General features: G+C 40.2%; 1 protein-coding gene across 1 annotated transcript; it reads right to left on the bottom strand.

Moving 5' to 3' along the window:
- Positions 1-480: 480 nt before the first annotated feature.
- On the bottom strand, positions 481-4,151 carry LOC129120873 (general transcription factor IIE subunit 1-like). Its single transcript, XM_054633681.2, has 4 exons — positions 3,689-4,151; positions 2,216-2,417; positions 1,454-1,680; positions 481-1,063 (listed from the first exon to the last, which is right to left on the bottom strand). The coding sequence occupies exons 1-4, from the start codon at positions 4,134-4,136 to the stop codon at positions 669-671; spliced, it is 1,272 nt and encodes a 423-aa protein (XP_054489656.2). The 5' UTR covers positions 4,137-4,151; the 3' UTR covers positions 481-668.
- Between the last annotated feature and the right edge of the window lie 10,234 nt (positions 4,152-14,385).

Here is a 14,385-nt window from a genome sequence, read left to right as displayed (position 1 = left end):
TGGTATGTTCCTTCTCCCTTACTGATCTGGACCAAAGTGAAACTATATTTTACTGTCCAGTGCCCCTTGCACAGTTCACCATTCAAGACACTTCTGTAGTGCCCTGAGTAAAAAGAATTGGAAAAATTATTCTTAGGATGAAAGTTCAGATGGCAGAGTTGCTTCTCATCTATTGCTAATGCAATTTAGTAACAGCTCTTCCCTTGCAAGGATGTTGCTGTGTGACACCTGTCCTTCACACTTGTACTGTGAGTGACCTAACAAACCAGTGGAACACACATATGGAAGGAAACCAACTCATACTGGATTTGGACTCATTTTCACTACTGGAAGTAACTGTTACTTCTGGGAGAGAGGTGGAATAATTTATTTCTTATTATAGATTGCATCACTACTTTTCAAATGTTATTTTAATCAGATCCAAATGTATCCTGAAATGATTCATGCTCCAAAACTAATTACATCATCCACAAAGTCTAAGCATTACAACAACAAACAACACTTGCTGTGGCTGCAATGATAATATTTGAACTGTAGTTACCTACTACAGGATTACCATCTTGCTTAAGAGCAAGTTCAAACAAAACCCTTCAGTGGTAAACTTTGAAGAACATAAGTCAGAAGCCTTCATGCATTCTGTACAAGGTTGGATATTCTTACAGTAGTAGTTACTCAAAGACAGACTGGAACATTTCTTGTCCTACTTTTATATAAGTGTCTCTCTCTTCATTTGTCATGAGAGACACAAGCTCTGGGTTTTCACTAACTTGGCCATATGAGCAGGGCTGGCCAGCTACCATTAAAATAGGATCCAGAGTTTCCTGTTCCTCCTCTTGTTCAAAGTTGCTGCCTGCTACTTTCATTCCTGCTCCTCTTGAGTGCTTGGCATCCTCTTCAAACTCACTGCTATCACTGAGTGATCCATGTAGTTTGTTTTTGACAATAGGAGCCTGGTCTGTGCTAGATGATGACTTGGATTCATGGATCAGAAGAGTCTTGATGATTTCATTATCAGTGACAGTTTCTTTAAAATTTTCTTCAGTTTCTTCAGAAGCATTTACTCCTAATACACAACACTTAGTGTTAGAGGGATCAAGCATTTACAGTTACCACATAGGCATCCTACATAGATTATTTTTTTTCTACTCTGGATCTTTTTTACCCACCCTAGAATTCTCTTGAAAATAACAGACGTTTCTGAGAGCTTTCCACGGTAAAAATTAGCACTTAATTACTGCATGGTTAAAGCCAGAAGTTTTAGGACACACCTGATCTCTGGCTTTAGGAATATAATGTCAGTCAGTCTTAAAACTAGATTTTGGAAACTAAGGTCTGATAACCACTAACACAGAATTGAAACAGTATCTTCTAAACCAAGCTCACTACATTTTCAGTGGGAAAGCTTTATTTACACTAAGGCTGCAGAATTAATTGGTGAATTCACTAAACTTACCAACACTATTGTTGGTGGCTGTTGCTGCTCCTTCCACAGTGCTCTGTGACAACCAGATAGGTTGCTTTTCAGTTGCTTTTTCTCTTCTTTTCTTCTCTTGCTTTGAGTCTTGGACATCAATAGTTAAATTTTGGGTGTATGCAAGGCCAAAAGCAGAACTTCTGTGTGCCCATTTTTCAGGGCGGCTGCAGGATTCCAGCACACTTGAGCCCAGCTTTGGATCAAAGCTGAATGAGGTGTCACATTTTGAAGAGGTAGAATTCAGGCAAGAACCTCCTCCCCCCACCCCAGTTCCCGTTTAAAAAAACCAGAACAACAATCACAAACAAGCAACCCTCAAAACCGTGTTTTGTTGGCAGACTAGCTTTAACAAGTGCTCTAATAATTTACATTCCCTTTTACCTCTCAGAGGTAAGTGGTTCTGAACCATTGATTTTTGCAAGGTCTCTCTTCAGTAGTGCATCTCTGGATGAAGCACACTGATAGAGAAATATTACTTTCTTATAGGAAGGGCTATGAACATTAGCTGAAGGAGTAATCTGGTGAATAAATGACTTTAAAAATGCATTAAAAATTTAAAAAGGTATAGCAATAATTTAGGATGCCTTAAATATTACAGATTTCTTCATTAAACAGCTGACTGTACTGAACAAAGCAGAATGGAGTACATAGGCTGCAAGTTCAGTATTTCAAAGATTTTACAAGTGGTAAGTTGTTGGGGGGGATTTGCATTGATCAGAAGTTCTAGGGTGGTGTTCATACCTTTCTGATAATTCTGGTATTTCTGTTGGCTGAGGCTCCAGCAAGTCATAGGGCAGCACAATCTCTTCGGTCTGACGCAGCAGCACAAAGAGAGGCTCGATCTGCTCGTTGAACTTCGCCAGCAACGTTCGAGCGTCGTGCTTCGGAAACGCCGAGCCATCTTCCTCTACCTCAGTGTTGCAGTAAGTGCAGCGAAAAGTCTCTGCAACATTTTCCAAAGTGGGAATTCTCATGTTCATAGAATGCAAAAAGATCAGCAGGATGTTGTTAAGCAGCCTGCAGCCTGGATAAAGCCAGAATGTCTGCATAGATGTCCATTTGTTGACGTTAACTAGGGGAATGTGATTCTACAGGCAAAGTTGAGACAGACTGGTATTATACACTTGTTATGCAAGTGAGAAATGTCTTGGGAGAGAAATTTAAGATGGATAGACATATACTATCATCAGTTTATTTTTTTTCTTCTCTAGTCTCATCTTCTCAGTTCTTAATGTAACAGAAGACATTTTCAAGCATAAGTAGTATCTGGTTTTAGTTGTGTCATAGTCAAGGCATATGCTAAAACCAATATTTATGTCTTCAGGAAAACAAACAAAACTTCAAGCTTATTTTGTGAAACTATATCACCAGCTTCAATATTTGCATTTCAGTAACTTGACAGAGCCCCTCAATTTAGAAAAAAGGGATGATTTTGCTAAGTGGCAGGACACAAATTTCACTGTTGGCATTTCAGGTTAGTCATATATAAGACTCATTCTGCCTGGCTCTGGCATCCTTTGCAGATCTCATGACCCAGATGTCAGCACAGTACTGTGCTCTGAATAATGTATTGCACATGATGCCATATTGACTAATTTTGAACTAACACACTATTTAGTTATTTTGATTTTAGAGAAGAAAAATCCACAAGCTCTGACACCAGTTCTGCTGTGGGTGGATGTGTCATGTTGACCTATGAGGAGCCTGAACTTTCCAGCCCAGGAGAGCAACTCTGCTCTGGTGCCACTGAGCTGCAAGAAGCTTATTACAGTAGGTGACTGCAAATGGTTTTACCCATCTTGTCCAACTCGTCAGTCAGAAGGACTGACCACACAAATGGATTAACTAAGAGATTCAAAGCAGAGTAAAGACTGCTGTGTTCATATTTCCATATGAGGAAGTGAGACTCACAAGACATGGATTAGTTAAGATTACTCAACCAGGTTCAAAGCAAAGCTGAGGCCTGGAATCTGATTCTCAACCCCAGCTCGTATATTCAAGATTAATCTTCCTTTTTTTTGGCATTTTCTACAGAGGCAGCATTTCTCTTTTCCTCACCTCCCAGCATCCCCTGTTTCAGGCCCTTGTCCACTAGCAAACAAGAAGCACATTCTAACAAACGTGCTTTTATTGCAAAGTTCACTTAGGAAACAGTTTTGTGCTATCAGGGTTATTCTTTAAGATAACAGCAAATAAGCAATATAAGTAACACACCTGTAAATGCATCAAAGAGCTGATTGACTTCAAGGTCTGTGTACGTGCTAGAGCAAGATGGACATTTAAAAGAGGATCTGGTAGTTGAATCCCGCTCTTCTGCTTCTATTTTCCGGCGTACATGATCCAGTTTGTATTTTACCACATCCACCAGCACCTTGTAATTGATGTAGTAGTAATTGTGCCTGGTGCTCTTGCCGTTGGGCCCCGTTTCAACTCGCACCCGCAGCTTCAGCAGCTTGTCCGCCCTGAGCACGTTGAGGGCGCTGCGCAGCTGCTTGCGCTCGTACTTGAGCAGCTGTAACAGGTCCTCCTCTTTCACACAGGGGTAGCGGATCAGCACGTCCAGGGCCAGGGAGCACTCCACACCATAGAAACCACGCACTATGCACTTGGCCAGGCGCTTCAGGGCTGCTGGCACCTCGCTGGGAACGCTGTGCTCCTCCATCAGGAGCTGAGCCACTGCCAGTGGAGAAGTGCTGTACAACAAAGAGAAGGGAGGTGAGCTGCAGCAAACCCTTCGTAGCCCTCACAGGCTGGTGTAAAACATGTCATTTGCTGTGCTGCACTTCGGCAAGTCTTCACCGAATAGAGGAATGTAAAATCCTTAATCTGCATTGGGGATAGGGAAGATATTAATAGGTATCAGAAATTATCTAATCTTAAAATACAATGCTTACCACTGAAATATTTATGTCCCCTTGTGTAAAAATCCTCTTTGCGTAAAAAATGTGTAAAAAGAAGATATCTAGAAAAATGTGTTACGGAAAGTTCATAATCCTCCCAGAAGACAGCACATTTAACTTGCATGTCTAGGTCTGCCTGTTTGCATTCACAGCCAGCCAGGTAAGAGCAGAAGTAAAAGTAAAGCCTTCAAAAATAAAGCTCCGGATAAGAAATCTTAGTTGAAACTGTTTCTGCCTTAGTGGCAAAGCTACAGCAAGTATTTGAGCACCTGTTCACATGCTCCTTGTAATATTTTTTCTTTTGCAAAGATTTTGCAAAGCTGGGGCACAGGATGCTCCAAGTTATCTGGCCCTCAGCACAGGGTAGTCAGGATAGCACATTTTATCCCTTAGTGCTCTTCTCATCTAGAAGTAGGACTTCTGGCCATATTCCTAATCTCATTAAGGAGAATGTAACTAATTTTAATGTCGTAATGGTTTCTTATTTGTAAGGAGGGAGAAGAAAAAAATTAAGATGTGTTTCAACAAAGCCAAATGCCAATTCGCTTCTCTGAGGCATGTTAAAATCCTACAGTAGTATTTGTCACTGCTGCCTCTAGCTGGGTGGTTTTGCTGGGAGCCATGCAATGCTCAGCCAGAGTGCAGCTGTAGCCACTGGGTCAGGATCTGGAAGGGTAGAGGATGGCACGTTATGGCACATTACATCCAGCCCTGGCACCCACTGCAGAGGGTGGTAAAGCTCCAGCCCAGGTAACTGCATATTGCTATCAGAGCTTCCAGGGAACCTTTATCAGGAATCCTAGTTAAACAAACAGAACCACTTGCACTAGCCTAGTACTTGGGCTGTAATTAGATTTGCACTTCACAGGGTGCACCTTATGGAAAACAAAGACAATGGAAACCTGCTGGTCTGAGTCTGGAAAGGCTGAAGGTGATAGCACCACATTGATCTAAATTTCCTGCAGGAAAAGTGAGGGAACACTGGAATGGGCTGTCCAGGAAAGACATTGAGTCTCTGTACTCCAACAGGATAAGAGCCAAAGCAGACTGATTTGTCTTTGAGAGTAATTTTGCCATGAGAAAGGGCCCAGATGGCCTCCAGATCCTCCCCCTAACCGAAATTCTTCTGTTCCAAGAGAGTTAAAGTTAACAGCAGTAAGGAGTGAAGCTTTGGCAACATCAGTTTGTTCCTTGACAATCTCTCTCAGACTAAGAGCAGCTTTTCTGTGCTTTTTGACAAAAGCCTTCATGAATAAGCACTTTAAAAAGTTGTTCTTTTTGTTGTTATTATTACTTTTGTGTTACTCTTTCACTTCTCTTTTGCCCTCATCTTCAAAAGGGACTTAACCTATTTAATCCACAGAAAAATATGATAACTTATGCTTCTGTTTCTTCCTCTTTCTGGCCTAATTTTGAACTTTTTTTCTGTGCAGTGCTTTATAGTTAGCAGTAAGGAAAGGATAGACAGTGTCCTCAGCCAGTTCCAGAGAAGAGTAGCATGGCTTTGAGTTTCCTCAAGGAAGTGCTCTAGAGAGCACTGAGCCCTGTCCTTCCACACTGGGCAGAATCCACAGAATGGAGGCACTGTAGCCTCCAGTAGAGGCCCAAAGGAAAGCAGTCATGGAATTCTTTAACCCAGCCCAGCCCAGCCCTGCTGAGGAGCACCAAGGGCAGCCCCAGCATCTGTATTGGGAGTGTTACTGCTCACATGCATTGGTCTGGGATACAGCTCTGTGTGGGTTTGTGTCATATGACTTCCAGTTGGATAGTGGCAGTATTAAACAAAAAGAACAAAACTGTTTCTTCAACTAGTTCTTGGCTAGTATGTCAGCAGAATGCTGGCACTTAAAGGACTTGTATTAGGTACAGCTCTCCTGACTCTTTTTTCTTACCCTAAGTCAAATACAGAATGAAATTATTTCAAAGGGAGTGTGATAAGAAGGTAACATCACTAGGGAAGAAGTAGGACCTGAACTGTAAGCAGGAGTTTTGCTGACCTAGCAATTCTCTGGGTGACTCCTTAGCTCAGACTGGCTCTGTGTACTTGCATCTCTAAAACAAGCACTACTCTGAAGTGTTTCTGAGCACTTTGATGTTGAAAGCTTGTCAGGTACAGTCTTACAACTGTGTAAAATAGCCATGAGAAAAAAAAAACCAACCAAACACACAGAAACTCCACCATCTCCAGAAAACCCCACCACACTCATACAACAGAGCCTAACCTTGCCCCCTGCCATACCTAAACACATACTTTCAATATCATGAACACTTTCTGGGATACAAGTGAGCAGCTTTTTTCAAAAACAAATCCATAGAACCCACTGTCCATTTGCAGGGGAATTTTAAATATGCAAGCCTTTGGTTCAATAGAAAAGGAAATGGCTTTCTTTGACAAAAATGACTGAATTTGACCTGAATAAGAAACATTCATGGAAAAAAACCAACCCCCTCAAGAAATTTTCCTTTAGGCTACAAAATAATCAAATTTGGGTGTATTTTATAACAAAAATTACTTAAAATTAAATCAGGGAGAAGCTTTTTCTACTGTGCTCTGCTATATTTGATGTTTTACTTTTCCAATCCACTCTGAAAAACCTCTCATTTAATCACCCAATTTGAAATCTCACAGTTCATGAAAACTACTTATTTTAAAAAGTTATTATGTAGTTTTCAGTTCACAGGCAGCAGTTCTCTTTAGAGAGGAGCTGGAGACCACCCTTACCAAGGAAAGAAGTAGGAAGTGTGTAGCCCTCTGAAGTCAGAATGGCTTTAAACAGAATTCTGCTCTGCAGCTGAGCTACAGTCTGTGTTAAGGAGACAGGTATTCTACTACTCATGTAGATTCTTTCCTGCCTTTTTTCCCCTAGCTGATATCATGTATAGACAAGATATTCTAGAAGTCAGAGTTTAACTTTGAACTTCCTCTGCTTTTAAAGTATTTATTTTTATGAGGGTAGGAGCTATCTTCTTAAAACATTTATTTTAAAAAATATTCAATAACTTAGATGTTTGAGTGACCCAGTTGCTTATAGTTTATATGGAGCCATTCCCATAATCAGAAACTACATTTAGGATGCTCTTTTTGCTGTGGGAAACTTATGCAGAGTTGCTTGTTGTGCCAGCAGGCCACTATTAAAAGCAGAATTTCAAGTCAAGAGGCATCATATAGAGCAAGTTTTGCAAGGTTTCTCTGAAGTCAGTTGCTTAATTAACATTTTTTTTGAGCTGTCTGAGAAGACAAAGTACCCATCTCACAATTTAAAAGGCACTAAACCAGAAAGATTTGATAGGACTTTGCCAGACTTCATATAATCCTACCACTTGCAAATCAGTTAAAAACATTATCATTACCTCTCTTGTTTGGGCAGAAAACTTCAGGCTGATGTTGTAGAGAAATTGCTCCTTTCCTAAGAGCTCAAAGCAACTGCAAAACAAGCTTAAGTATTTCCCAGCCTTTTCCTAGACCTATCTGTGATAAGCCCTAATCATCACCCAGCTGGTGCAAGAGTCCCCAGATCACATTTCATTAGCAACTGAGTGAGTTCAGCCTTATATATGTTGTGTCATGATAAAGCTATAAATCTTATTGCTCCATGCAATCCACCTACAACAGGCAAGGACTGAAAATGTGACTGCAATCTTTGATTAGTGTTTTCATTAGCATAACTTTAGTAGACTAAAAGTAATATAATCATTAACTCCTTTTGTTGTTGTGAACCAAGTACTTAGGATAGGTAATTTACATAATTTGTTTAGAAGCTTTCAGAACCAAACCCAACTAGAAATTTTAGTATCCTAAAGGAAAAACTGGAATGGTTACTAGTTCCCATATTTTTACTTAATAATCCTTTTAGATGGTTTATGTCTTCAAAAGAAAAGAAAAAACAAATTTTCACTGTACCTTTCTAGAAGACAAAGTTATGGATACTATTTTTTGGATTAGATATCTTTGTTTAAAAACCATGTTGAAATAAGGTTGCTAAACCTTGTACAGTACAGAGTTAAAATACTGAATTCTATTAGGATTGCAATCATCACATTTCATCTCAAATTTGTGCCTCTTTCAGAACTTTTTTTACACACACAGTGGAGGCTGGTGTTTTGTAGTGACTTACAGCTCCACTGTACGTGTTGCAGCATGTATTGTTCTTTTGTTACTGCTGTTTGTTGCTGCATTTCTGACTCTCTGACTTGCCAGGCATGTGGGTCCACTGAGGACTCCAGGTGTGGGTGTTTGTCTGCATAGGACAGATTGTGGACTGGCATCTATAAATGTCACTACAGAAGGTAGTGCCTCTGAGAACTGGCGGATACCAGAAAAAAAATCCCTCATATTTTAGCAGTTGTAACCAGGAATTTAGATTCAAAAACTTTAAAGGTTTGAGAGTGCTTTTTAGAAACTGCAAGAAGAGGTGACTATTAAAAAAAAATCCTTGATATTAGCTCTGGTCTTGCTTTGTAATTTATAGTAACAGAGATTGGTTTCATCCCATATGCTGAGAAAAATTCTGCTAGTGCTCTTTGTTTTCCCATTTGTAAGAATCCACTTGGCAGATACTCAGAGCTGAGAAGTATATTTGGCATGAATCTTCAACTGCAAACATAGAATGTCCACAAGGTAACATTGAACCTCATTCCATATAGTGGTTCTTGAGCATGCTCCTTTGTTGTCATGTTACAGCAGAAAATGCAGGGGAGCAGGACTGCTTGCTGGTACCTGTTGGGTTTAGTCTGTGGGAAATGTTTACAATAAACAATTCCTGTGGGTGTCGTGTAACCTCAGTGCTTTTATTCCTGTTACAGCCCTCAGCCTGCATGTGGAAGCGTAGAACCAGATGACAACAAAACAGCTTTCTAAATTAAGGAGAGGGATGGTGTGGCTGGTAACACTGCTTTCAGAAACAGGAAACAGCTGTCACCTGTCATGCTGTGGCTGACAATTCCTTTGGCAAGGACAGCTAACCCCCATGTAGCAGACAGAGGTGCTGGCCCAGCTCTGCACACTCAGAGCCAAGCCAAAAAAAAAAAAAAAAAAAAAAAAAAGTGTGGTATTTATTAAAAAAACCCAAGAAGGTGTTTCAGACTGCAGGTAGCCCTGGCACCTGGGCCGTGGGAAGCAGGATTTGTGCTGCTGGTATGTTGTTGTGATATTGTGTAACACAGACATTATTGAAAGTGGGAGCTTGAGACGGGGATAGGCAAAGTCACTTGGCTTCCTTTCAAACCCATTTGGGTGGCTGGGATGTTTATCTGGAATGATATGGGCATGCACTGCACTTGCAGGCTACTTGATAGGAAGGAGGCAGATAATCAACTGAGCAGCCTCAGGAGGAAGAAATAAATATAGAGTCTGATGAGAGGTTGGAGGAGAAAATTAGTGGGTTGCTGCTTTGGAGGGCAAAGGTGTAGGGAAGATCTTCACAAAGCAAATGTATGCTTGACCCATTGGCAGAGCAGAGGCTGGTGCAGATGGCATGGTGGGAGGTTGTGGTGCACACCTTGAGTAAATGGGATCTGTGTCAAGTTCTTTTATTTTCTCTCTTTCTTGCACAGACACGTGGAAGCCACAGTCTGCTGTGTCTTTCATTCTCATAAATTAAAATCTTGACCTGTCTAGCTCAGACACTCAAGCACTACAAAATAAGAAAACACCAGAATCATAGTAAGTGCTTGTATGTAACCTGCTGCCCTGTGCTTACAGGGCTCTTAATCACACACTCACATCTCCTGTTTTTCCCTGTGCTGGCCCTTTCACAAAGTCAATGCCTCAGCCAACATGGGGGTGTCTATGTTAAGCATGCTCTAAGCCCTGCTTATTTTGTGAACCAAACAAACCTTGCACTGAAGTGATGCATTTTTTTATCACTTTCCCTATGGTGCTTTCCCTTCCATGATCCTTGAAGACTTGCTGGGATCAAATTAAATCAACTTTCTTTGACAGCTTTAGACTTTTTGCATTAGTTTATCTTCCTCATAATGAGAAAAGTAAGGGAATATTTTGCCTGTGTTACATATGGAGCTCTGATGTACAGAGTTTGAAATCAAGACTGCTGGATAGTTTTGAGAGACTTAAGTGAGATGTAAAAAAATTAGGATTCACTTTACAGTACTTTATATGATTGCAGCATAGCTCCCACTGTCTTAATTGCCTTTGTGATCAGTACTTCCAAAATACAACCCCTGCTATCACAGACTGGGTACCAGCTAGACACCACAACCTACTGCCTGTGCAGCACCTGGCAGAGCTGGGGTGAGAGTTTAGTGGACCTAGTGTGTACTGAGATGTGACTGGTCTGTAACATCATCCCTTCTCTTGTAAGAGAGATGTCTTGAAAACTGGAACAGGTTTCTCCTTTGTTATGTTGTTCTCATTCTTCACAGGAATGCAGCCCATCATGTGCAGTGAGCAAAAGAAGGGATCTCTGCAAAGGGAATTTTGGGATCATACAAAGAGAGTGTATCTGATTCAAAAAGAAATGGGAATGAATGGCTTCTATGCTTCTGGCCACTTCACAGCCTGAGTATACTTCTAATGTAACTTATCTTGATTTTAAATCTGAAGAACAGTTGCTTGAGATAATATGTATTTTTGATTTCAATATTCTTTTCTTAAAGGATCAATTTAGATCTACTGTCTCTCAGCATAATTTGAAAATACATGGTAACAGCAGTTGCTGCAGATGAGGAGGCACATTTTGGTTGGGGATTCAGCTGACAGCAAAGGAAGAGTCAGTAGAGGAGCATAGTGCAGGTGCTAGATCTTCATAGCCTGCCACTATTGTCTGTCTTCTTGTGCTGTTTTACTTCTCTTTCCTCTGACATTTCCTGACTAGCTCCTGCTCCTTTCACTTTTTTTTCCCCTTCCCTGTTTTCTCCTTTCCATCCAGTCACATTTACTTCTTTTTCCCACCTGGCTCCCACAGAAGGCATGAAGGTTCATGGAGCTGGATATGGCTGTCTTAAGAGAACTGTTTCCAGCTCTCAGGGGATGGTGCATGTACACCTCCTGCAGAAATGTAAATGTAGCATTTTGGAAACTAAGCAGATGCAAATTATATGTAACTACTCAAAGGTTTAAATACTGGTGCAATTCAGATGGTAGGTGTAGCCTGAGAAAAGACTATGTCTAATCCAAACAGTGGACTATGTCTAATCCTGGTACCTAAATTAAAGTTCCGCTTTAAAAACAAGATGGCAGTGCTTTGCTACAACTCAGTGCTTGTGATCTAATCTTTTTTAGTGCAGACAAAAAAAAAATGTTTCTTACTGAGATGACCCATTTTCACTGAAATATAAAGAGGAAAAAAACATAGGGATGTTTTGTTTTGTTTTTTTTTTTTCTACACTGTGTATCTGCCAAATAGAGAAAACTTAGCAAGTTTAAAAGAAAGACAAGACTAATAGTACAAAACATTAAGCAAAGACTGGAGTTACCTTAAATGCAGAATCTCCAGCATAGGCAGTCTCACTACTGGGATCCTTCTATTGCTCATGTGTAACCCTTGAGCTAGGAGAACAAACTTTGCAAAACAGATTAGACTGAGATTGTCCCATATACAATTAATGTAATTCAGAGCTGATTCACTGTAGATCAGAAATGTCCTAAGTATAGTGCTTCTTGGTATGTAAACAGGCTAGCTCCTTTTTAATTATTGTCCTCTCCCGTACGGAACTGTGTGGGAGCAGACATAGTTACAAAGGACCTTTAAAATCTTTGATTCTGCCATGTTACAATGGTCTGAAAAACTGGTAGGCAGAGCTCAAGGGAAAAACCACATGGTCTGCTTGGTTCTAGATCACAGCCTTTGGCCAACTGGTAGGTTCAGTTTTCAGACTCTCTTAACTGTCAAAGCCAGCTTCTTACAAAATGCATTATAAATATCTGCAGTTTTCTTCCCAAGGCAAACTGTGGCTTGTGCCAGTTCTTTGATTGAGCATTACTCCTGGCTCATCTTGTTCTTCTGGTCCAAAGGATGAGAGGTTTTTACTGCTCAGAGAGCTTGGGTGTGCCCTTCTCACTAACAGTTCTGGTCCTCCAAAAGCAGAAGAGTTCATCTGATGATCCATGCCATAAGCAGGATCTTGCCATAAGCTGCTGCTGCCAGCCACTGAGGTGAAATCCAACCTTTTCTTTGCATTTTTCTCCTTGCACCTGTAGCCCAAGGAGCTGCTGTGTGAAAGCAGGACACGAGCTTGTGCTGGGAGGAAGGAGTATTTAATTGTTAGTTGTGGAGCCTGCCTGAAGCTCTCACCTGCTGCTTGTCCATCCACTCTCCATCATGCCTGCTTACTCCACTGAGAATCTTTTATTTACTCTTGCTGCTTTCCTTGCAGGTATTTTCCAGGACATCTATGGACCCTGCTCTGGAATTTTGCTTCTAAGCAAAGCCTTGACTTGTAATTGACTCTAAAGCAAACTGACTTGCATGTGTGTTGCAGAACTACTGCTTGATTTTGATTAAGATTCAAATTCCTGCCTTCTCCTGTCCTCATTAACTGCCAAAATTTTGCTTTTTAACACAGGAGATGACATTCTCTTTTCCTCTGAAATGGGATGGGGCTTCACTGCATGGGTTCCTGAAACAGTAAAGGTGAAGAATTTTCTTTTCAAACTGACTTTTTATTTTTTTTTTCCATTTAAACGACAGCATCCAAACAGCTTGGTCTCTTCTGTAACACCTTATTTAATTCAGTTTATAGTAAACTGGATTAACTCTTTGTATTTACATAAACAGTAAATCTACTAGAAGCCAAGACTGAAGGTGGTTTTTCTAGAACTAGGCTATGCAGTAATAGTCAAAAATTAAGTATGATTTTCTTGTTGCTCACATATTGACCTTTTTTTGCAACAATTTTGTTTTTCACAACTGAATTAGGAAAGCTGCATAAATCTCTTATGTAAACTTGAAGAGAAAAATATATATGGATGGTTACTTGACCTGGGAAAAAAACAAACCTAAGTAATCAGACCACTCCCTCAGTGTTTGTGAGGGACCTCAACTATGTGTGCAGCAAATCAATATGAAAAACCACACCCATTGCCATTGTATCTTTCTATGTAAAATAAAAGGCAGCTAAACAAAATCCCAACATTGCAAGTAGCTGCAAACATTTCTTCAGTGAAATGGTCACTGTGCCTAGAGCAGGAGCAGCAGGGGGAAGGCAATAAACTGATATTAAAAATAGGTATGTCTATCTGTAACAAAAGCAAATTAAACTTTTTGTCTGGCTTGAGAAAACTTTCAGACTTGATCGGTGAAGGTTGAATCAATAAACAATCACATTCATCACTTTTTGTATATTAGGGCAGACACAGTAAGACAGTTATTGGGGGTTTTGCTTTTAAAGAGCTTTGTTTATTTTAGTCAATAGCAGCATAGGCATTCAGGCTCTGGACAGACATCTATGGAATTTAGCTGTCCTTTTGCAATTGTAAAGCAATTTCAAGTGTGGAAATGTGGATTGTCTTGCACAAGGGACATTACTTAACTGTCACTAGTCTACACTGCCTTGTTCTACATATGCTAAAGTGGGACAAGACTAATTAAGCAAGTAAACTGATTTTTAAATTAGGCAGTAATTTGATTATGGATGTTACATAACTTCATTCCACATAAATCCTAACAATCCCCTGGCAGGTTGAGGTGTGCACTCAGAAACAGGCGATAGGCTCCTTACAGTACAGACTGCAACATCTGTTCAATTATCTTTTATGAATCAAATGGCCCAGGAAGTGCATTTCACACATGCATTTTTCACTGATTTAAATTGTGTTGTTATATTTGGTTTCAATATATTCACTATTGGTTTCAACGGATTTCAATATTCATAGCTGAGATTAAAAATGGACTCTGGTAGTACAATCATGCTAACACACTTCTGCTTGCATGCTTCAGTTAAAAAAAGAAATTAGATGTACAACTAGACTGGCCCTTGTTTAATCAGTGGGATGTTGATTTTTGTGTGCTCTCAATTTGTCAGTGTTACATCCCCCTTTACTGCTTCTGGCTG

This window comes from Agelaius phoeniceus, chromosome 4, assembly GCF_051311805.1.
Source record: "Agelaius phoeniceus isolate bAgePho1 chromosome 4, bAgePho1.hap1, whole genome shotgun sequence".
NCBI lineage: Eukaryota > Metazoa > Chordata > Aves > Passeriformes > Icteridae > Agelaius > Agelaius phoeniceus.
Note: the sequence above shows the minus strand (reverse complement) of the source record. Positions and strands in the feature narration are given on the sequence as shown.